General features: G+C 36.7%; 1 protein-coding gene across 2 annotated transcripts in view; it reads left to right on the forward strand.

Moving 5' to 3' along the window:
* The first annotated feature begins 202 nt into the window (after positions 1–202).
* Positions 203–24,906, forward strand: part of sympk (symplekin) — a 581,858-nt gene continuing 557,154 nt past the window's right edge. For both annotated transcript variants that reach the window (XR_007936284.1, XM_028795807.2), the window contains exons 1-11: positions 203–335; positions 2,028–2,163; positions 5,346–5,411; positions 10,518–10,571; positions 11,081–11,154; positions 11,791–11,917; positions 16,815–17,064; positions 19,673–19,843; positions 22,166–22,405; positions 23,316–23,470; positions 23,581–23,731. Coding sequence is in view for 1 of the 2 variants with exons in the window: in XM_028795807.2 (XP_028651640.1) it covers positions 2,059–2,163; positions 5,346–5,411; positions 10,518–10,571; positions 11,081–11,154; positions 11,791–11,917; positions 16,815–17,064; positions 19,673–19,843; positions 22,166–22,405; positions 23,316–23,470; positions 23,581–23,731 (1,393 nt within the window). In the remaining variant the exon portion in view is untranslated. The remainder of the gene's footprint in view (positions 336–2,027; positions 2,164–5,345; positions 5,412–10,517; positions 10,572–11,080; positions 11,155–11,790; positions 11,918–16,814; positions 17,065–19,672; positions 19,844–22,165; positions 22,406–23,315; positions 23,471–23,580; positions 23,732–24,906) is intronic.

The raw sequence follows: 24,906 nt of genomic DNA on the forward strand, positions 1-24,906 counted from the left end.
TAAAATAAAAATTATAGAGCAAAAAAAAATCGAATAACACTAATACGCAAAAAGGTTTAAAAAAACACCCAAACTGCGTGGGAAAACGGTTTCTTTTGCCGTCTCAACTAGCAACGACTTGTTGCTACAGAAAACTACAAAATCCATAAGCAACGGCTTAGAATAACAAAATCGTCACCCAGAAGCCTTCGCGTTAGTCACGTGGTGTTGTTCCCGCCTCCCAACATGGCGGTTCAGTCACTGTAAGGCGCATTTTCTAAGATGAATTTGCGTCAATGAAACAGCATTATCTGACACGTTTTTGTTGTCATATACAGTTGGAAAACGTTTGTGAGGTGAGAGGTTACCGATACCGGTAAATTGCCGTAGGTAATGCAGCCTATATAACCTGTAAGGGTCGTTAATTCGAGGACGTAACCGATTCCCTCAATGAAGGGTCTTAAACTACGGGAAACGGACGGGGGTAACTCTCTCCGGCGCCTTCTCAGTAAATAGATTATCGCAGTAAAGTTAAAACTCTTTTTGTGGTGCACCCGGAGTAGTTTTCATGTGACCGGACATGAACGACTAGAAATCTTGCTTTGTGTGGTATCGAATCAAGTGCCTTATCTGTTCTCGAGATTTTTACTAATGCTTGTATCCACTTATAAAGGGATTTTTATGAAACTGATCTTAAACTACTCATTCGCTTTCGTATACAGCTGTCGTTTCAAGTTTAAAGCGCTTGATAAGCCGTAGTAATTGTATACAACCAGTCACGTGGTGTATACGAAGATGCTGGACCGGTTGAAATATTTTTTAAAAAGGCACTTAAAATGATCCAAGCTAGAAAGATACAAGACAAGTTTAATTTGTCAGTAATCAAGTTGAAACTGCAACTTAATAAACTGGCCAATAATAAACATACAGGGAATAAATAGTGTGCCATTGACTAAAAGCGATACAATTTACATTCCTGATAGCTTCACATCTCGGTCACAGACTGAACTTTAAATTCAACAAATAAACAGTTCAACAGTGTTTTGCACTTGGGGTGGGGTTTGCTATAATTTGAATTGTATAAGCCAGTAAATTGTAGTGGATCACTCCCAGTGCATTTTGCGTAATGTAGACATACAGTCACACATCTTGATGTTTTCTAATGGCTACGGAACTGTTTGAATTTTAAGCTCATATTAAATAAAAAAAAAAAAAAAAACATCCCCATTAACATTTTTGATTAAGTGTGGTGTTTTAGTTGAGGCTTTGGACTTCAAACCCTGAGGTTGTGGGTTCAGATCCCGCTACTGACACTGTGTGACCCTGAGCAAGTCACTTGACCTGCCTGTACTCCAACTGGAAAACCAAAAGAAATGGAACCAGTTGTATTGTAAATGTTGACGTCAGCCAAATAAGTAAATGTAAATTGTCCCAAGTCCTTACAAATACCTTTTTAAGAAAGAAGCTGGGCTTTTGTTTCTGGGTTTTTATTATATTTTTTGCCTTTGCAGTTTGGGTTTTAACTTCTCACAGAATGCATGTTATTTAAGTCATGCTCATTGTTTGCAAAGTGTACACATTTCACAAAGCGCTGTGATGATATAGGGAGAGTTCATACATCATGCCATGTTTACTTCATAATTAACCATGGTCCTCAATAAATGCACGTCTTTACTGTCATCTCTCTCCTTCCTTTAGAAGTTTCTTTTTCAAAACACGTAATTGTCTGCACTTTTATGCAAATTCAGGGCTGTGCTCTTGTCCTTGTGAAATTATTAAGCCGTGAATGGCATTAATGTCATACTTGTGTGAAAGAACTTTTTTAAACACAAATTTGACACTCTTGTTGACAACATTTTTTTGTTTTTTTGCTTACCATGTTTACATAGGTGCGTTTTTGATTAAACACATCGTATCCTGAATTTTAAATAAACGGATTCAGCATATAGATGGATGCATTTTGTTTATTAATATAGAAAAATATATTAAGAGATCTTAATTTTAATTGACAGGTCTAAATTTAAATAGTTGTGTTTTTTGCTCTACAGGTGTTGAGACTTACTTGAATTGAATTTCACCATGTCAGCTGTCAGTGGTGACCCAGGAGGGTCACGGACTAGTGTTGCCTCCCAGTTCTTCAGTGGAGTCGATGATTCAGCAATTGACATGACTACCAGTGAGAAGGTAAGGCAGGGTCTGCATTTCTTCATAAATTATTTTCAGCATGACTACTTTGCCCTTGTCGCTTATTTGAGAACTCGTGTGGTAAAATACATAATGGAAAAAACTCAAACTTTTTGTTTTGGTCCTAGAGTAATATTCCACCCAGAAATTCCATTAAATGTTACTTACCCCATGTAGTTTGTAGGGATTACTGAGGAATAAAAGTGAATCTTATATTTTCCTGCACAACAGAGAAAAAGCTTTTCATATTATAGAATCCAATGGTGACCAATACTGTACGACAGCAAATGATTGATTGATTGATAGATAAATTGTACTTTATTTGGAAATTAAAATCTTACAAAAAATATAAAAATACATATATATACAAGGTGAGACACAAAAATAATCTGACTGGGCTTGGGGCATTCTTGGAAAACTGTCAGGAGGTCGGCCGAATGTGAATCATAGAACTATATCCCCTCCTACACACACTCTCAAACCGCCGACCGGCTGTGAACAGCCCAGTCAGTATTTGCACAACAATCACTACACGACTTGCCGCGATAATGTCTGGTGTAAAAATCGAATAGCGAATCAGCATCAAATTTCTTGCAAATTTTCTCATTTTTCGTAAAGCAGTTTTTGACTGACAAAAACGTTCCTGTCCTCGATCATCCTCCCTATTCGCCCGATTTAGCTCCCTGTGATTTTTTCACTTGTTCCCTGAAAATCAAAAGTGACCTGAAGGGAATACATTTTTCTTCAATGGATGAAGTGAAGACAGAAACGGCCAGCCTGTTGAAGAGCCTCAAGCAAGAAGACTTCCAGCACTGTTTCAATCAATGGAAGATACGTATGGAATGGTGTAGGGATCGGGAAGGGGAGTATAGAGAAGGTGACAATGTTTAGAATGCTGTCATTCATCAATAAATGTATTTTTTTTTTTTTTTACCAATCCGTTTATTTTTGTCTCACCTCGTATATGTAAATATTATAATAAAAGCAGTCAACATATCCCCCAAACAAACATAAGAACTTCCTGCTTGAATAACAGAGAGCTGCAAAAGTATGTGCATCAGTTTATTGACTACAGGGAATTTATTATTTTTAATTTATTATGTATTTAACTGAAGCATCTATGGATTAAGATATATTTGTCTTGATAATAAAGCAAATCATATCATATAATTTGTATGACCTTCCACTCCTGTACACTTCTCACTGAGTCTTGGTTTTTGTCAGTATTTGGTGTCATTTATTAAATATAACTTTTTTATGTTTTATTACATAATTCTTTACATATGCATCACAGGGCAATACAGAGATTAGTGCTTCTGCGTCTTAGTTGCAATCTGGCCACCCAGTCACTGACTGTGTGTGTTCTCTCTATGTGTGTACAGATTTTTTTTTTTCACTGGGTGCTCTGGTTTTTCCACCACAACTTAATCACGTGTGTTTGGTTGATTGTCAGCTCTAAATTTTTCCACTAAGAGTGTGGATGTGTGCATGAGTGAGCACAGTGATGGATGCTCATCCCTTAAGGTTACTTTCTGCTTTACATACAGTGCTGCCAAGGATAACATATAAATTAAAATTAAGAATGTTGTGTGCTTTGCAAAACATGTAAATATATATATAAAAAAAATCTTTCTTTTTAATTTTCTCACATGTAAGTATTGGTGTGCCATTGGAGTTGATTCTGATCATTTTGAAAAAAAAATCTTAATTTTGCCTTTTTTTTAATTATTACTTTTTTGCGACTGACTGAGTTGTCAGAGAAATGTGATTATCTATCTATCTATCTATCTATCTATCTATCTATCTATCTATCTATCTATCTATCTATCTATCTATCTATCTATCTATCTATCTATCTATCTATCTATCTATCTATCTATCTATCTATCTATCTATCTATCTATCTATCAAAACTTGCTTAGAAGGTGTCATAGTGGAGCTGTGGTTAGTGCCGGTCTTTCCCAGATGCAGTATCCTTTGCTTGAATCCTGTAATTAGTCGCAGATTTGGTAGAGCTTCCATCTTCATCCTTTGTGTATTTGGGTTTTTCTTCAAGCACTTCAGCTTTCAATCCATATCCCAAAGATTTGAGTATGGATGTGTGTCCAAACGGGCCCCATGATGGTTAGTTCCTGCCTTGTGCCAGATGCACTTGGGATAAGCCCTGCAATGCATATAACTTATAAGTGGTGCTAGAAAGTTGGTGAACCCTAAATTGCTGTATACTATAGATCTGACCTAAAATGTTGTGAGATTTTCATCTAAGTCATAAAAAGTGTTAAAGCAAGAAAATAAACCAAATACTATCCATACTATTACATTTTTTTCATTCATTTATTGATCAAAATGATTCAAAATTAAATGTTTTTTTCTTAGACTTGCCTAGAGTGAAGATGAGTGGGTTCTTAAATGTGTCCTGTGATGGACTGATGCTCCATGTAGCGTTGGTCCCTACCTTATGTCTGTTGCTACCGGAATAGGCTCTCTCTCCACATTCAGAAGGGATACGTAGGGTTAGAAAATGTATACTTACAGTAAATAATGACAAAATCCATCTATTATCCAACCCGCTATATCCTAACTACAGGGTCACGGGGGTCTGCTGGAGCCAATCCCAGCCAACACAGGGCACAAGGCAGGAAACAAACCCCGGGCAGGGCGCCAGCCCACTGTAGGGCACACACACCCAGCACACACTAGGGACAATTTAGAATCGCCAGTGCACCTAACCTACATGTCCTTGGACTGTGGGAGGAAACTGGAGTACCCGGAGGAAACCTACGCAGACACGGTGAGAACATGGAAACTCCACATAGAGAGGACCCGGGAAGCGAACCCAGGTCTCCTTACTGCGATGCAGAAGCGCTGCCCACTGCACCACCGTGCCGCCCATAATGACATAAGTGATTATGTATTTTACTGCATTATGTAATAAACTGGCCAACCTTTTTTTTTGCATTAGCAAGCACCTTTTAAAGTTCAGATGCACAAATGGGGGTAATGCTAGCTACAGACAACAGCTTATGCGTTTTTCTCTAACATTTTGCCCATCACATGTTGAAAATGTTATTTTTTTAGATTTATGGAATGCTTAATCAGTACTGCCTGTTCTTAATTGTAATTCAGGGTGTCTTTGGACTGAACATTGATATACCTTTTAGTGTGTTCATTTTTTTTCGTAGGTTGTGGATTTACTAAATCAGGCAGCTTTGACTAGTGGAGAAAGTAAACTCACTATGCTAAAACAGGTAAGGTGAACAGCTTTTATTTTTTTACCTGGCACTTCTATTCGTAGTGATATAATTCACATATTCAGTATCTATGCTTATAATTGGAACATTTTAAAGTTAAGTCAGTCACCGTGGGTGACACAGTAAGTAAATGTATGTCAGTCTTTTTGTGTCAGTTTGTTGCTGATACTCATAATATTTGATTTGATTTACTTTGTTAAGCCCCAAGGGGTAAATACACAAGTGCCTCTCTGTTGCTGATACTCATGATGACAACATTTTAAAGTTTGATGCAATGCTAAGAAAAGTATTGGAATTTGGATACTCAATACAGTATATAATATAACTCAATAGAAATTAATTTAAATAAATTTACATTCTGTATGGATTCAAATCTTAACATTGATGAACACAAATAATAAAAATTTTAGTCTTTTAGGCTTGGGGTTAACCTTAATGCTCATTATAGCCAGTCCCAAAAACTACAGTTCCCATCAACCTGCAGTCATAATCTTATATAGACAGATTTTAATTTTGAGCTGTTTTCTCCAACAGTATGAGGGAACTGCAACAAAATAGGGCTGCCATCAAAGTTTAAAAAAAAAAAAGTCATCAAATCACAATCATTGCTCTGCTTGGCAGCTATTTTTGGATACAGTGTAAAGGAAAATGAACCACACTGCTGCATACATGTAGTCTTCAGTTGTGAAGGAGCCTCCACAGCCAGCCAAGTCCAAGCAACTCTTACTTTAGTTACAGTCCCACAGTTTTATTTCTGCTGTAATAAACCCAGTATATGAGCACAAGTTGGTAAAAATAATTGCAGACCCCTGTTAAATGTTTAAATGACTATAAAAATGTCTGCCTAAATCAGTTGTGTTAACCCCTTTACTTGGTAGTATGTGGTAGCAAATCTTGCATAAAGGCTTACAGTACATCTACCCTATGGTTTTCCATGCCCATTTGGCAGAAAGCTGAAGAATTTCCAGGCACCACTCTGGCTGCCCTCTTTGACAGCTGCTGAAGTTGCCACTTTATTAACTCCTGTGAGTAGGTGGAAACGAGCTGCAAACTTTACCATGCCCTTTGAGAGACTATTAGGCTGTTTTGTCAATAGCCAGAGCAAACAGAAATGTATTTGCAATGTAGACTGTAGAATCAATACCATGATAAATGAGTAACAAACAATTTGAAATATTAAAATCAATGTTTATTAATATTTGGATACTCTAGTTGTGGTAAGAAAAACTCTTGACTCAATTCATCCCACTTAAATCTTTTTTTATGCATTTCATATATCTCCCTAGTGAGACTGGCAGTGCCCAGCTAACATACATACACACCAGTACATCCTCTAAATGTATCTCTCCTTGAGTCCTTGTCTGGTGCGCTCATACATTTGCAGAAGGGCAATCAACCAATAACTGAAACTAATTTTGTATATTTTTAACATTGTTTGGACATATAATTTATACACAATGCATTAGTGATAGCATAATACCAGAATGTGTGCATTCGACACCAATACCAGTGAATTTTTTTAAAAACAGAAATCTCATTTGATGGCTTTTTATTCAAGTACCTACATTACTAATGTGAACAGTATTTTCTGTAGTACAATATAAAATATATAAATACTAACAGTAACAACAGCTTTAAAATACTGGTTTATCTATCAAGTATTTATCCAACAATCATTTAAGTATTAGCATTGATAAATATCAAAATAAAATGCATGGTTTGAACTTTGTGTGTAACAACAAATGTGGTGTTTATAATCTTGGGGGGATTTTAGCACAGGGTTTATAAAGAAGAATAAATCAAGAACTTCTTGATTTATCTTAACATGTTCACATTCAAAATTTATTCTAACATTTTCTGTTCAGTAACTGGGAACATCCATCCATCCATCCATTATCCAACCCGCTATATCCTAACTACAGGGTCACAGGGCTGTGCTGGAGCCAATCCTAGCCAACACAGAGCACAAGGCTAACTGGGAAAATTTTCCTTAAAATTCATACTTAATATTAAAATTCAAACATTAAATTACTGAATTCCATAATAATTCAGGATATTTCCATTTAAACAAACTCTTTAAAGCTTTTTTTGTAACAGCATGATTTTAAACTCTGGTTTGTGTCAGTAAACCACTACTAGGTTTGTAACATTTGCTGTTGTAAGATTTTATATTTGCATCATTAGCTGGTTCAAATATACTACTGAAGAGTAATATTTCACAGATACGTCAAATTAATTTGAATTTCAAATGACAGAAACTCATGCTGCTTTAATTTTCCAAATCTCTCCCTCTTTTTTTTTCTACATTTGTCCCAACTGTAAAGCTTCTTGTGTGAAATCAAGCTTGTCAGTTTTACTTGAATTCTTTATTTCAAATCATCTGTTAAATGACCTTAGTTTTGGTGTTTTCAATGTTTCTTATGTGAGTGATCACATTCTGCTCTTTCTTGTGCCCATGTACAAATTTGGAATTAGAAGATTATTTGGGTGGTTGTTACCTGTACTCAAAAAATTTTATAACTGTGATGAAGCATTACATTCTTCATCATACCATTCAGATATATGAAGATGTGCTTTCGCTTATCAGTTATACTAATGAATGGTAGTTTGTCTTCAAGAGTCAAATAAATTAAACAAATTCAGTGTATGCATATTCATATATAAGGGCGGCACGGTGGCGCAGTGGGTAGCGCTGCTGCCTCGCAGTTGGGAGACCTGGGGACCCGGGTTCGCTTCCCGGGTCCTCCCTGCGTGGAGTTTGCATGTTCTCCCCGTGTCTGCGTGGGTTTCCTCCGGGCGCTCCGGTTTCCTCCCACAGTCCAAAGACATGCTGGTTAGGTGGATTGGCGATTCTAAATTGGCCCTAGTGTGTGCTTGGTGTGTGGGTGTGTTTGTGTGTGCCCTGCGGTGGGTTGGCACCCTGCCCAGGATTGGTTCCCTGCCTTGTGCCCTGTGTTGGCTGGGATTGGCTCCAGCAGACCCCCGTGACCCTGTGTTCGGATTCAGCGGGTTGGAAAATGGATGGATATTCATATTTAACAATGAAGTACGCTGTTTTATTTATTATACTGTGTTTTGACGATTACACGTCTCTGTTACACAGTACATGTCATATTAATATGGAGATGTCCTTTGAAGCATTGAAATGCTAAAATAAACTTTCTTTTGGTACACGTGCCATCGCCAGTGTAGACAGTCCAAATAGGCACTGTGTGTGAGTCTTGCCTTGATGTTTACCTGCTGCAAATATTGTTAGCTCTGCTAGTCCTCCAATGGTAACTATGGATCTGTGTGCGGTCCTCCTCCTCAATTTGAGACATTGAACTGCATGTGAACTGGACAGATGCTTGGACTGAATGACATCTGCAGAAGTACTCATGACAATCAAGGAATGAGTGTGAAGCTTCCATTTATTTATTGAGACTGTTTAGGACACCATTAAAAGTAATTCATCTTGTTATCTTTAAATTTCCTTTTACAAATGTGTAACAGTACAAGTTAAACAATTACATCTCATTTGATCTGTAAAGTTATTTTGCTTTAAAAGCACGCATAAAGTTTACTGAACTAATTCCTTAATGAGTTAAAAGTGGCAAGAACCCAATCCTGTGTGAGTGTGTTTTGCTGTACTTTTCTGCTGAAATTCTCCTGCATGAACACAAAATCATTTCCAGTCTGCTGCTGTTCTTTTTGACATGTGTTAATGCGATACTGTATCACCACCACTGCGAGACATTTTCCTATGTAGTTTTTTCTCACGTATTATTGTGCCTTCCAAAGTGATTTGTCTACGTGCAGTCAAGCATTAGTATAGTACTGATTTTCTCAGTTCTGTCAATATTGTAAAATCTGTATTACCGTTAGTTTTCAGAACTTTGGTACTGAATTAGTACTGAAGTATCATTTTTTTGTGACATATCTTCAATACATTGTTAAATTTTTAATGCACAAGTTGAACGTTATTCAGTTTTCTAATACTGATAAAACTTCCATATTCATTAGGCATGGGGAGAGAAAATTCTGTATTAATATGCATCCTCTTTTTTAATTGTCAGGACATTAGCCTTCTCATGTGACTGTGGAACCTCATTTCAGCTTGTGTGGAGGATGAGCTTTGGACAATCTGGGCACCAGCAAACAAAGCATTCATAAGAGCTTACTAACACTACACTACAACTGATTATGACAAATAATTTAAGCTAAAGATACTCAATTATCAGCTTTCTCTTTGTGGTTAATTGGAAGTTCTGTATAAATTAGTATTGAAGTGTACCGATCAACTGGAAATGGAGTTTGAACACACTTATGTAGAGTGCTGATGTACTTAATTTTAACATGCTGCTGAAAACTGTGTGTTTTATATTAAGTTTTCTCTTCCCTATAACACTGTGAAAACCAAAATGAACCAAAACACTTTATTCAAACATGGAAATAGCATTGGTACAGAAATCTCTGCTGCAGTGCTTTTATGTTTAGTGTTTTTGACATGTCATCTGCTAAAATGTAAAAAAGAATACTTTTTTTATGCAAGTACCAATGAAGTGCATCACTCTACATTCCTACAGATTTCCAAACTCATACATGTACAAAAATAATTAAAAAAAAAAAAAAACAAAGCTTGACCTCATTGTGTATTCTGTCATCAGATGGCAAATACCGTAGAAGAACCGTCAGGAGAAATTTTTTTTTTCTTCTTATACCCTCCATCTTGTTAAAGAGAAGATTTAAGGAAATGTAAACTGTGGTAATGGTCTAGGTGATTTTAAATTTTGAGACAAATCTCCTTGCAACTTTTTACTCTCACTTTTTAAATACATTTTTATTTTAATGTTTGGGACCATCTTTACACTTGGTTGGTATGAGTAAAATGTTGAAATTAAGAAAGTCTGCTATCATTAACATAAGGGTGCAAAGCAAAGTATGTTTAGGGTGCAATTTTCTTATTGCTAAGATTAATATTTTATTTGAACATAAAATAGTGTTAATAAAATACAGTTTTAAATATTTAGTTATATATTGCTGTGTACATCAAGAGTTTAAAGAAGCACTTCTAAAAGTGAATAATTAAATGTGAATAATTAAATGTTACTTTTATTGCAACAGGTACAAGAGCTGATTATTAACAAAGATCCATCTCTTCTTGATAATTTCTTAGATGTAAGTATTCCACAAAATGTAGTGTAAGGTTTTGAATTCTTTACCGTATTAGGTGCCTACTTTTGTACCTACTGTACTTTAATGTTTGTGTATTTCTTCTTTCAGCAGTATTTAAAAGTTTTTAAGTATTCCATCATCTAACCATGGGCCACATTAAGTTAGCCTTGAGATGTTCAGCCATACTCTTTAAATATTCTTGTGACTGCTAGCTATGCATCTTAATAACAGATACATAACAAGTGCGCTAGTGCAGTTAATCAACGTCCTTGATTCAATGGCTTCCACTTGGTTACAGTCAGAAAATGGTGTGCATCACAATTGTTTATGCGATATTATTTTAATATTATACTTATTATTTTACAACTCACCTTCATTTTGTATTCATAATTTTAATATTCTCAGACTGTGTGGACTCAGTGTGGACTCTGCACATGTCTATATTTTTCTTTGCATTATTTTGTAGGCATCTGTAAAGCATTCTAATTTATTTTGTCTATATTTCCTATTAGGAAATCATTGCATTCCAAACAGATAAATCCATGGAAGTTCGAAAACTTGTTATTGGTTTCATTGAGGAAGCTTGGTAAGTATATAAGAACTACATTTTGACAGCTGGTAGAATTTATTGTATTTTACTGTAGTAAGACTGCGGTGGGCTGGCACCCTGCCTGGGGTTTGTTTTCTGCCTTGTGCCCTGTGTTGGCTGGGATTGGCTCCAGCAGACCCCCGTGACCCTGTAGTTAGGATATAGTGGGTTGGATGATGGATGGATTGTAGTAAGACTAGTTTGAAAGTTTTTGCACTGTGAATTAATCTTCTGTTATTTGGGAGGAATATCATGGTAGTGCAAGGTGCCGCTGTTTTTGTGGACAGTGTGCATTCTCTTTGTGTCGGTGTGAGTCTTAAACAGAGACCTCCAGTTTACGTCCCAACATCCCAAAGGTGTCAGTTAGGTTAATTGGCAATTTTAAATTGTCCCTGTAAGAAATGTGCATGATTAGGACTTGCAGTGGTGTTGGCGTGTACTTGATGGTGTCAGAATATGTTTAATTTCTCCTGCAACCCAGAAAATGTCTGGGTGCACAACAGAACTAGTCTGTCACTAGAATGCAATGATTTTTTTTGTGTAAGGCATCGTTCCTCTCCTTTTTCTATAGTCTAATGACTTTTTATGCTGTTTTGATTAGCGTCTTTGACAAGCTGTATTTTTGTTTTACAGTAAAAGAGACAATGAGCTGCTGTTGAAACTTATTGCTAACCTGAACATGCTTCTTAAGGATGAGAGCGTCAATGTAGTGAAAAAAGTAATCCTGACGATGACTCAGCTATACAAAGTTGCATTGCAGGTAAGAAAAATAATGAAGAAATCGACATATCGTTATTCATAAAAGCTTCATCTCTGCATATAGAACTCTTGTATATTTCAGTTCAATCAGCATACTTTTGTCTTTCTATGCTGCTTCTTCTTCTTTTGGCTGCTCCCATTATGTGTTGCCACAGGGGATCATCTTCTTCCATCTTTCTGTCCTCTTCATCTTGCTCTGTTACACCCATCACCTGCATGTCCTGTCTCACCACATCCATAAACCTTCTCTTAGGCCTTCCTGTTTTCCTCTTCCCTGGCAGCTCAATCCTTAGCATCCTTCTCCCAATATATTCAGCATCTCTCCTCTGCACATGTCCAAACCAACGCAATCTCGCCTCTCTGACTTTGTCTCCCAACCGTCCAACTTGAGCTGACCCTCTAATGTACTCATTTCTAATCCTACCCATCCTCGTCACACTCAATGCAAATCTTAGCATCATTAACTCTGCCACCTCCAGCTCTGTCTCCTGCTTTCTGGTCAGTGCCACCGTCTCCAACCCATATAACATAGCTGGTCTCACTACCGTCCTGTAGACCTTCCCTTTCACTCTTGCTGATACCCGCCTGTCACAAATTACTCCTAAAGTTTGCTTAATTTTGCAATATGAATTGTAATGATTTGCTTTTTATTCTGCTACATGTGGTTTTGATGAGTTTCCAGCGTTTCTGTTGAATGGCTTCTTTTTATACCATGTTTGGAGTGTTCATGGCTTCACATACCCACTTATGGTAGCTTTATCCTACCCCTTTCTTTTGTGAGGCAATGGCACAAGAGAGCAAGTATATTGCATATATTCAACTAATGTTACAGGCTAAGATGCTCAATGGTTTAAAGTGTATAAAAATATATTTGTGTGCATATATTAAACACACTTTATTTTAAAGTAAAGCCCAACCAATTAATTATATGGCAGATCTGATTGGCCAGTAATGGGGCTGAGTAACCTAGTCAGCATCAGCAGAAGTGATGCCAATTAGGGGCCGATCAGGTGTTGGCATTTTGAGTGATGCAGTTCTCAAAATTTGCAGAATTTGGTGTATGCACAAATGATGTGATGCCAAAATGGATGTAAGTGCAGTTGAAAAAAAACCCTGATTTCATACAGTAGGCAAGCCTTATTTGCACTTAGGATATGTATACAGTATACAGTAATCCCTCGCTATATCGCGCTTCGCCTTTCGCGGCTTCACTCCATCGCGGATTTTATATGTAAGCATATTTAAATATATATCGCGGATTTTTTGCTGGTTCGCGGATTTCTGCGGACAATGGGTCTTTTAATTTCTGGTACATGCTTCCTCAGTTGGTTTGCCCAGTTGATTTCATACAAGGGACGCTATTGGCAGATGGCTGAGAAGCTACCCAGCTTACTTTTCTCTCTCTTGCGCTGACTTTCTCTGATCCTGACGTAGGGGGATTGAGCAGGGGGGCTGTTCGCACACCTAGACGATACGGACGCTCGTCTAAAAATGCTGAAAGATTATCTTCACGTTGCTATCTTTTGTGCAGCTGCTTCCTGAAACAACATGCTGCACGGTGCTTCGCATACTTAAAAGCTCGAAGGGCACGTATTGATTTTTGATTGAAAAACAAACTCTGTCTCTCTCTCTCTCTCTCTTTGTCTGCTCCTGACGGAGGGGGTGTGAGCTGCCGCCTTCAACAGCTTTGTGCCGCGGTGCTTCGCATACTTAAAAGCCAAACAGCCCTATTGATTTGTTTGCTTTTCTCTCTATCTCTGTGACAGTCACTGCTCCTGACACGCACTCCTTTGAAGAGGAAGATATGTTTGCATTCTTTTAATTGTGAGACGGAACTGTCATCTCTGTCTTGTCATGGAGCACAGTTTAAACTTTTGAAAAAGAGACAAATGTTTGTTTGCAGTGTTTGAATAACGTTCCTGTCTCTCTACAACCTCCTGTGTTTCTGCGCAAATCTGTGACCCAAGCATGACAATATAAAAATAACCATATAAACATATGGTTTCTACTTCGCAGATTTTCTTGTTTCGCGGGTGGCTCTGGAACGCAAACCCCGCAATGGAGGAGGGATTACTGTATACACATAGTGCCAGTATCAAAAGATTGTTTTCTAAGGTTAGCTAGAATCAATTTCATTGTAGCCAGCTTAGTCTTTTCTTTATACCATAGTAACCTTGTCTTCCATTTCGAAAACAGTTTCGCCACTGGTAATGCACATAAGTTGTTGGAGTAATTAACCAGAAAAGCAGAGCAGGGCAGTAGAAAAATGTCAGTTTTGTAAATGATACAGACTAACAATTAAAATTATAAATAAACATACTGATCGTGGTGTGCTAAACAAATGAAAAATACAAAAGTATTGCAGTATAGTGCCTGAAGTATCTAGCACGTGTGGAGTAACTTGGAACTGAAATTAACCTGAAGGCATTATGGAAGAATTACAGCACTATCTGCAAGAACCTATAATAGACAGGATGTTGGACACCCCTTTGAATGGTGGAGCCTCAACTGAAACTGCTTTAAATACCTCTCTATTCAGGTAAAATATTATTTTGCATGCCCACCATATTTTTATTGCCCAGTGAGCAGGGGTACAGTGTTTTGGGCAACATTTATGAGGACAAGAGGTGGTTCTTCCATGGCGTAAATGCAGAGAAGCTATGCTTCCTGTATTATAACCTCCCTTTAGTATTAGTTTGACCATGTTACTCATACCTGTATTAGCTTCTCTTTACAGTAATTGAGTTTTAATGTTTTATTTATTGTATTGTAAATTGCAAAGAATTTAAGAATCTTAAAGGCTTGTTTCACAATTTTGAGTATTGTCTTATTTAATTATTATAATAGTTTAATTCAGTTGTATTGTTATTGTTATATATAGGCTACTGTTATTTACTTTTATGATTATTTTTCTGAAAAATTGCTAATTGACAATCTTTTTTTTTTTTTTTTTCCAATAATCTTATTTATATGCATGTTTTGTTATACTTTTTTTTTTTTGAGCCCAGGGGAGAGACTATTTATCAGCCACTAATATTGGTTATTGGAAATCAGAGGTTCTTTTTATCAGAATCTGTATCAGTGGCAACAATCTCTAATTGGTCGTGCTCTATCATAAAGTGAAACATATTTGAACTTACTTGGATCGGTACTAAAATTTTGACTTTGGTATCAATATCAGCTTTTGCCCCTCAATACCTGTACCAAAATGGTTCCAAAGCAAATAACATATAACTGCACTCCATTATTACTCCCCACCCAGGGTCTCCCAAGAGGTCTAGATTACGTCAAAGCAATGGAGGGGTTTGGGATTTAATCACACAGTCTGGACAAAATATGTGATTTCTTAAAGTCTACAGCACATTATTGCCTGGCTATTCCACGGAGTGTCAGAGGAAGGGGTTTAAGTGGAATGTTAATGTTTACTTCCAATACCGAAAATCCAGAAATGCTGGATTTCTTTTAAATTTTGTTTTTTTAGTTCTTTTCTAATGCTGGTGTACTGTACAAACCTAGTACTTACACCAGCTTTCACACCCAAGTACCAGTACCAAAACAATAATAAATCAAATAAAGGATAACTCCCAAACCCCTGGTCCGGTTCCCAGCTGGCATACATGCCCCACCTCACTGCTCTGCCATATCCTGCATATCGTAATGGAGACTGTATTGGCTTGGTAGTTCAGGAATATCTTGGATCTCTGTTGTTTCCAGAGCACTGATAAAAAATATTGCTTAGATAAGTGCCATGAACCCTTCTAAGCTCCTTGGTGTTTCCCGTGGGATGACATAATGTTACATGGAGGAGTGGTGGAGTACTCCTTAGAGTTCCGATTGCATTGATTTGTGACAAACTGTGAGGTGTCCTGTATGCAACTATTTATTTCCAGAACAAAATTAGCATAATGTTGGAACAGTACCATTTTGAAAATTGTGGTTTTTGGTACTTTTTCATTACCAGTACAACATGCAACACTAATTTGGACACAAAACAGAGAAAAAGTTTATGGTCCAGATGTACTTCGTTTACAAAAAAAACAATTGTACGAGACGTGGGCTTGAATGCACATCACTCACTGCTGCATGACCTAAACCTCAGTAGTGAATGTCTTGTGTTTTTGTTTCTAAGAATAATTTAAGCAAACCAGGTAAGTGTAGTCCCACAATATCTCACGATAATAAATCTATACCTTTAACTCACTTTTGATTATAATTGTAGACTTTTGGAAACAGTATGTTGTGTTCCGTTTAAGCAATTTGGTGGAAGTAAGCACAAAAAGTTTGTTGCCAAACTGACATTTTTTATATCCTGCATAAGTAATGCTGGTCTTTTATAAACAAATCGTCCCTAGTTATACTTTTATGCTCTGAATACGCTCAGTAAGCTTTATCACATTTACTTGTATATAGAGGATATTAACTTTTGAACTTTTCAGTGATTCTTCAGTATTTTTGAGCTTTATAATGTGGGTGGCTTGGGTTCTGCAGTAGTTGAGTATGTTGTGTTATAAGCTGCAGATGAATGCCATACAAAAGTGGCCAGGATTTCTTTCAAAATTCTATCAAAATTTTTGACAGTTTAGTTTATCAGACAGGCACCAGTCAACCAAATATGTAGCAATTAGCAGAAAGTAAGCTTGGTGTGCAATATTTGAAAGTGTTTTAACAGAAGACAAAAAAAAAAAGCTATGCTGGGCAGAATGGTTATTTCTTATTAGTTTTTTTTTAATACTGTATATTTCATTTAAGTAATGTATCCAAAGAAAAGTAATTTTTACAACATACTGTACATTTACAGTTGTTTAAAAAATCCCTGATATTTCATGTGAATATAAAAACCATGTCTTTAAACATCAGCATTATGTTTTCTTTACTTTTTTCTTTTTTCCTTAATATAGTGGGTGGTTAGATTGAAAGTGATCAATGAGCTTCAGGAGGCATGTTGGGAAATGGTGACCAGTATGAAAGATGAGATTATTATGATGCTGGATTCTGACAATGATGGAATCAGAACCCATGCCATCAAATTTGTAGAAAGTCTCATCATCACACTCTCACCTAGAACACCCGACTCTGAAGTTCCAAAGAGGCAAGAGAATGACATCAGCTTGGAGAGAATCCCCAAAGACCATCCTAATGTCCACTATAGTGAGTTGCCTTATTTAAAGATGTGTTTTGTGTTTAGAAATACCACAATAATACAATTAATTCCAACAGCCCACCCCTATGTCTTTGTCTTTATTGATCTGAATGTATCTTGTTGTCAAATTTTAAGAAAGCAATCATTTTTCTTTTTAGTTATTACAGAATCAATTTTAGATATAGCCCCCTTTTTAAGGAACAGCAGAAGTCACTTTAAAATACAAAACAGAATGTTTCAAAGTGACTAGATAAAATATAATTTACTACATGATAAGCATTTACGAAAGTAAACATGAACATAAACTCATTTAGTGAAATGAAACTGTGCAACCTGATAGAATTTTTTAATAAGAACTGTTTGCTGTGTAATTAAATATGCACATATTCGAATATGTGTAAATCGGAATAAACGTGCAATTTTTTTTTATCACTTTGCTGTTTCTAAATTATCTTTAGATGTATTAGCAGTAATGCTTCAGTGGAAAAGGTATGGACTGAAATCTGACAGTTTTGATCCTAAATGCAAAACTGATTTGTAATGGACTAATTTAATGTTACATTTTGAGTCCGTTGTGTGAGAGAAATACTGTAATAATGTTATGTTACTAAATAGAATGAAAGTAAGTCTTTAAATGTGCTAGCAACTTTAAACAGAGGAAAAGTTGCTTTCTGTGTGAATAAAAAATAAGTCATATTTTATTACAATAAAAATAAAATGGTGTTTGGTTGTTATAGTAAAGAGTATTGAATTTTAAACGCAACACAAACCACTACATGTTTGAACAGTGTAGAAGCAAAGACTTTTTTTCTTTCCTATCACGTGGTGTGTTAAAGGGCAGTGTGATTCTTAAGTGCTTGTCACCCTATAAATCAGCCTGAAATCTCTTAAATAAATTTAAACAAATAATATAAATATAAATCTCTTAAATGTTTAAAACATTACAGAGCATATGATAATTCCAGTTATCCAAAAAATGTAACTGAGCAGCATTGTAATATTTATAATTGTCTTGTTAGTAATCCTTGCTATCTCTTCAACAAGATTGTTTTGTAAAAGCAGTAAAAGATAATGTTTCAGTTGATTTGTCTGTACTTTAGGTACCAAAAAACATTGCTAATTTCTCAGTCATCATTAGTGTTGATCTGCGAAATTCGCCTCAAATATGCTGAATTTTCCAGTGACCTAGTTTGCCAAATATCTCCCTGGAAATTCACTGTGTGACCAGATTAGATGAACATTTTTTTTCCCCCTGCGCTTCTTGATGCTTTGCCAGTCCAGTGTGACATCACAGAGCTGTAAGATCCAGACTGAGAACTTTCAGTAAGCATACTTCAACTCACATTTCACAGATTGTTGCTGGTCTGCTTTGTGTATGTGTGATGTCTCTACTCCAGCCAGATTTGCATCCCACGTGCATTTAAAATAAAACATTGTAATCCACTCAAAACTAGTTCAATTTCTTCTTTTCTCATTGACTTAAATGTGTTCTGCTGAGTTTGGCGAAGTTCACCAAACTCGTGGTGAAATGAACTCCTTGAGGTTCGCTCATCATTAGTCATCAGTCTACACAATGTTTAAAAGAAACCATAGGTATGTTCTAACTTGAATAATTCTAACTTCAGGGTAAGATATTTATTTCAGATAAAGTAGACAGAGGTTTCAAGGTAAGGTGGTTTTATTCACTGATCGTGGTGGTGGAGAGTGGCAAGATGTTGATTAGCAGATTAGAATATTAGAAGAATATTAGCACAATTATGACAAGATCCAACAAGCTCATCCATTCTATTTCCCTAGATGTCAAGTCAAGATTTTAAAGTACCTAAGTTCTACTACACTTTTTAATAATTTGAGTCTGTGGTTGTTTGCATGAAAAAGAATTTTGTAACATTCATGTGAAATTTGACCTTAACAAGTTACCAGCCATTTCTCCACCTTCTTGTTAAAACATAGAAGTAAGGGGTGCACTCTGTACACGTAACAATAGTTGACCCTATGACCAGTCAAAAAAAAAAAAAAAATCAAACTATATTGCAAACAGCATATGTTGGAGACCTTTTAAGATGCAGAATCATTTACTATGCAGTAATGCAATAGTTCCCTCCTTTAGTTATTTAACATGTATGTAATGTTAATGTCTGCATGTTGAACCTGCATCTGCAGGATTTTTCATATAAAAATGTAGGAGGTAGTAAGTGTAGCTTTATCATGAAGACTGGTTCTGAGTAAGTGCTGGATTGGTCATTAGATCCTGACCATTGCATTAAACATTTAATCTATTTTTGTTTGCTGGAAATCCAAACCTTACATATTTAGTTAAACACAAACATACATTTAATACTGTAACCTACAGGCATATATTTTCAGTACAGTGTCATCACTTAAAGTTTTTGCCCATCTCAATTATTTAAAGATAGGACAGGTCCTGTAAGTTTCAAATAAATTCAGATAACATTTGTCTGGCTTTAAAAAGTCGTAATAAAAAATGTTGTCTCAGTGCACCTCCATTTTATAATCAGTCAGGGTTTTAATCAACATCCTTTGTAATGGGAAATACCTACTGTAATGACTGTGTGTATTTGATTTGTGTGATTTCTTCCATCCATTTTTCTTTAGACTCTTTGGCTGAGGAAGGGAAGAAGGCCTTGGAACAGCTTCTGAAATTTATGGTCCATCCTGCAATCTCCAGCATTAACTTGACAGCAGCACTAGGATCTTTGGCAATTATTGCCAGGCAGCGACCCATGTTTATGTCAGAGGTCATCCAAGCATATGAGACACTGCATGGTACGTTTTTATTAATTATTTCCTTAATGAGTTGCTGGTGTTTCATTAAGCTGAAATGCAAGAAAAATTCAACTATTCTGAATGGATTACAGAGTGATGAGAGTGTAATGTGTAAACAAACCACATAAAATAAGTCATCGTTTTTTCTTTGACAGTTTAAAGATTGCATTTTTTTCCCCCAACCTCCTTTTATGCTCTATAGAGAGGATAATTTAAATTATTTATAGCAATTTAAGAGGTATAGGTTTTACCTTAGTTAAGAATGTAGAGAAAAGCCAAGCAAAATGACACCTTTTATTGGCTAACTAAAAAGATTTACATCTTGCCTGAAGAAGGGGCCTGAGTTGCCTCGAAAGCTTGCATATTGTGATCTTTTTAGTTAGCCAATAAAAGGTGTCATTTTGCTTGGCTTTTCTCTACATTCATAATGGCTAACACGGTACAACACCCTAGTACCTTAGTTAAGAAGAAAAGTAGTATCCTTTCTTTGGCAAAATTTTAATTATTACTTCCCTTCTAGCATAGGTGACATCACATACTGTCTCATTATTTCTTGCTGCCCATGAGTTAGTCGCTACAAGTCTCTCCATTATAAAAAAAAATCTTGGGTGGGAGACTAGGGAGACGAGACGTGATCTTCTCGGAAGACAATTTGACGTTCTGCGAGAGACACTTTTTAACGTCATGCGAGACAAGGCAGTGAGACAACATTTAAAACAAGTTCACGGACATCTAATCTAGCAGTTGTTGGAATGCTTTTGGCATACATGCTTCTTGTGCTTCCAGCTCTTAAAACAACAACAAGCAGAACACGCAGCTCGCCATCAGAAGCAAACCAGCAGATGATCCTACCGCTTCTCCTTAGCATGCGTTAAACCCGCACCCCCACTTGACAACGGGAACTGCAGAGACACGTTGTGGAAAAGGACAGCTGCTGTACAGGCTTTTAAATCATTGACGTGCAGTATGACAAGCAGAACATGCAGCACACCAGCAGCAGCAGCAACAAGCCAGCAGATGATACAACCGCTTCTCCTTAGTGTGCGTTCAGCCGCTTTCCCTTCACAACATGAGCACCGTTACACGTCTTGTGAGAAAGAGATTTAACCACAAGTATTGTTTTTGCAAAAGTTTTAAAGTAAAAGTGAAAATAATGCATATGTAATAGTTCCCATGAAAATAACAATCTCTTTAAACTGTATATGCGGTAAACCATACCTGGGGGTGGGCGAACGAAGCGAGCATTAGCACTGCTTTTATGAATCCAAAACCAAAAGGCATATAACAGGGACATTTGTACACACACAGACAGTTGTCATTTTATGAGGGTGGATTCATTTTCTTTTACATTTTATTCATATTTTGTGCTTTGGCACAGGTTTGTCCATGCCTTGCTCCCACCAAACCTGATTCATTCAATGGACACCCCGCCCTTCAGACTCTGTGTTCAAGCCAGCATGCTTCATAAATTAAAGTTTGTGTAATCAAAAACAGAACCAACCAGTTTTCCTCTTTCATCTGAACCCTGGCTACTATTAATTTTAATTGCCTTTCAAACATTTTTTTTTTTAACTGAAGTTTATCCAGACTGTCTTGCACTAATAGGTCACAGTAGTCAGGCTCCCAGCAGTTCCTTATAATACAATACAAAATGTCCAAACATTGCCTTTCTGAATTCTTCTTTTAATTTTTGTCATCCTTTCTTAAAGATGCTTTCATTTAATTGGAGAAACTATCAATATAAATTAAGGAATCTTTTTTCTTTCAAGTACTATGGGTGGTAAATTAAAAAAAATCTTTCTGTACTGTTTGTTCTCCTTCCAAGTAGTGTGCCAAACAATTGGTTCACTGAAAATGGGGTGACAGTTTTAAGAATGTACTACGCAGTGGTCAGATGAGTGTTTTTATTGTGTTTTTTAAAGCAGGTTTATATTTATATGCTGAGCTCAAAAGGAAATGCCTGGTATACTGAAATGACAGTGGCTCACATAAGGGAATCCTAAACAATTAAAATAGTTCTATGGAAAAATTTGAGTTTTCGCCTGATATTCACCTTTTTTGTTTCAAGCCAAACTTATTCCATCAATGTTTTCTTCAGACCTTATCTATAGCCAGATACTTAATAGCCTTGGTCAATTACAATAACTAGCAACTTAATATGTGATCACTTAAATTACTGAAACTGGTTAATAATCCAGAAACCTGTCTTATTTATTGTGTTTAACTCATTGGCAAACATACAGTATAAATGTACGTTTTTTATGTATTTATTTTAAAATGTATTTTTCACTTAAAGTACATATTTATTTTTCATCACAACAGCAAATCTGCCCCCAACATTGGCCAAATCCCAAGTGAGCAGTGTTAGGAAAAACCTGAAACTGCATTTATTGAGTGTCCTAAAGCACCCTTCCTCCTTTGAGTTCCATGGCCAGATTACAACACTACTGCTGGATTTAGGCACTCAGCAACAGGAGATTGCTCGTAACATGCCAAACATCAAAGATGTGCGTAAGAGGCAACGTGAAGAGGCAGAACCTGGCTTGAAAAAGATAAAAATGGGTAAGTACTTGTCAACCTTGGGGGAAAAATGTTGAAAAGTATTGTCAACTGGCAAAAACAGCATTTATTTATATGACATGTTTTCATATAAATCATCTCAAAGAGCTTTACAATAATAATAGCTAAACAAAGATACCAAAATAAAGTAAAAACTGAAGAAAACAAAGTAAAAATTCAAACAACACTTACAAAACTATAAAAGGAAGAAACCTTAGAAATTGGCAGACAGCAAATTAAGAAGAATGAAATGATGGATAATGAATGGTAAGATTTTCTTGTAAGTTTAGAGAACACATTTGGGTCCCAATCCAGGTGGTTCGTCCTGTGGTGGGTGTGGTGACGCACTATCAGCGCATGCTCCCAACCTTAGAGAACACATCTTCCACATTAAATTAACAAGCTTTAGCTGTAAGGTTTTTAGTTAACAAATTGGTTAAGTATCAAGAGCTTGATATAAAAATAAAAGATCCAACTTTCCACTTTAAGAATCATTGTATAATTAGGTGATACAATCTTATGGCGATGACTGGAAGCCAAGAAATGTAAAAAATGATCAAGAATATTGGATGTATACCCAAACAACATCTGGTATGGACAGGTGCCCTAATTATTTGGATTTTCTTTGTCCTGTTGTTCATTTTGCTTCCTCTGTACTTCAAAATACATAAAGAGTACAGCAATGATCCACAATAAACGTGGTTATAGCTGTGTCATTTATTGATTGGAGCCCTTTAAAATTTTCATGTGCTGCAATATAACTAATACATGGAGTTTAAAGTGCTTCAAAGCAGTGTTTCTTTTCTGAAGATAGCATGCAATAGCATATTTAATTATAATAAGCAAACTGCAGTGTTTCAGTTCTAGCTATTGTTGCCTGACTCTACTGATATACTCTATATTCTATTTTCAGAACCTGCTTTGGCTGAAGATGAAGATGACAAAGATATAGAACAAGCTTCTGTACCCTCTCCAAAGCCATCTTCAACGCAAGGGACACAATCTGCTATTGATATTACAGCAGAGTTTTTACTACCTTTGCTGAATGCAGAAAATGTTGCTAATCTAGTAAGATGCTAATATTGTGAATGAAAAAAAATAATGTATTTTGAGACTGTATTTCAGTGAGATTTGTTCCCCCTGACTTCACGTTTGTCTTTTGTATGTTAATCTGTTAGGTGCTGATCAGCATGGTCTATCTCCCGGATACAATGCCTGCTTCTTTCCAAGCCACATATACTCCAGTGGAATCTGCTGGCACAGATGCCCAAATCAAGCATCTTGCTCGACTCATGGCCACACAGATGACATCTGCCAACATTGGCCCAGGTAAGAAACAGTAATAAGCACTTGTCAAATGGTGATTAATGTTGCAGAGAAGTTGGTTCACTTTAATTCTAAACTATGTATGTTTTGTTACATTTCGAAATACGATTTATAATAGACCATTGTTTTTCTGTCTTACTTTCTGTATGTTATGGTTTTCTTAGTATTATATCTCTCAGAAAAAGTACACCTCCTATGGTTTAGTCAACAGTAAGAAAGGGTCACTTGGCTCCTCAGGCAGAACATAAAGGAAACGAGCATGAAATGTATTGAATGCTGAGAGGTTTCAGACTCAACAGAGGCAGGGTGGAGATAGGGTAACAATAGTAAGAATAAGAATTGCATAAACAGTTATTTTAAAAATAGAGACTACAGAGATACACAGAGAGAGAGAAATCTAAAAAGACATTAAAATATAGATAAAAGAGGTTAGATTGAAAGAGTAATTCAAGGTTCACTGTAAGCTAAACTAAATTTTGTTAAATGGTGCGACTCAAACCACCTACACCTGAACACCAGCAAAACCAAGTAGCTGGTGGTGGATTTTAGGAGGCCCAGGCCTCTCATGGACCCCTTGATCATCAGAGGTGACTGTGTGCAGAGGGTGCATACCCATAAATACCTGGGAGTGCAGCTGGATGATAAACTGGACTGGACTGCCAATACTGATGCTCTGTGCAAGAAAGGACAGAGCTGACTATACTTCCTTAGAAGGCTGGCGTCCTTCAACATCTGCAATAAGATGCTGCAGATGTTCTTTCAGACGGTTGTGGCGAGCGCCCTCTTCTATAGGGTGGTGTGCTGGGGAAGCAGCATAAAGAAGAGGGACGCCTCACGCCTGGACAGACTGGTGAGGAAGGCAGGCTCTATTGTAGGCATGGAGCTGGACAGTTTGACATCTGTGGCAGAGCGACGGGCGCTGAGCAGGCTCCTGTCAATTATGGAGAATCCACTGCATCCACTGAACAGTATCATCTCCAGACAGAGGAGCAGCTTCAGCGACAGACTGCTGTCACCGTCCTGCTCCACTGACAGACTGAGGAGATCGTTCCTCCCCCACACTATGCGACTCTTCAGTTCTACCCGGGGGGGGGGGTAAACGTTAACATTATACAAAGTTATTGTCTGTCTGTTATACCTGCATTGTTATCACTCTTTAATTTAATATTGCTCTTTAT

This window comes from Erpetoichthys calabaricus, chromosome 1 (assembly GCF_900747795.2).
Source record: "Erpetoichthys calabaricus chromosome 1, fErpCal1.3, whole genome shotgun sequence".
NCBI lineage: Eukaryota > Metazoa > Chordata > Cladistia > Polypteriformes > Polypteridae > Erpetoichthys > Erpetoichthys calabaricus.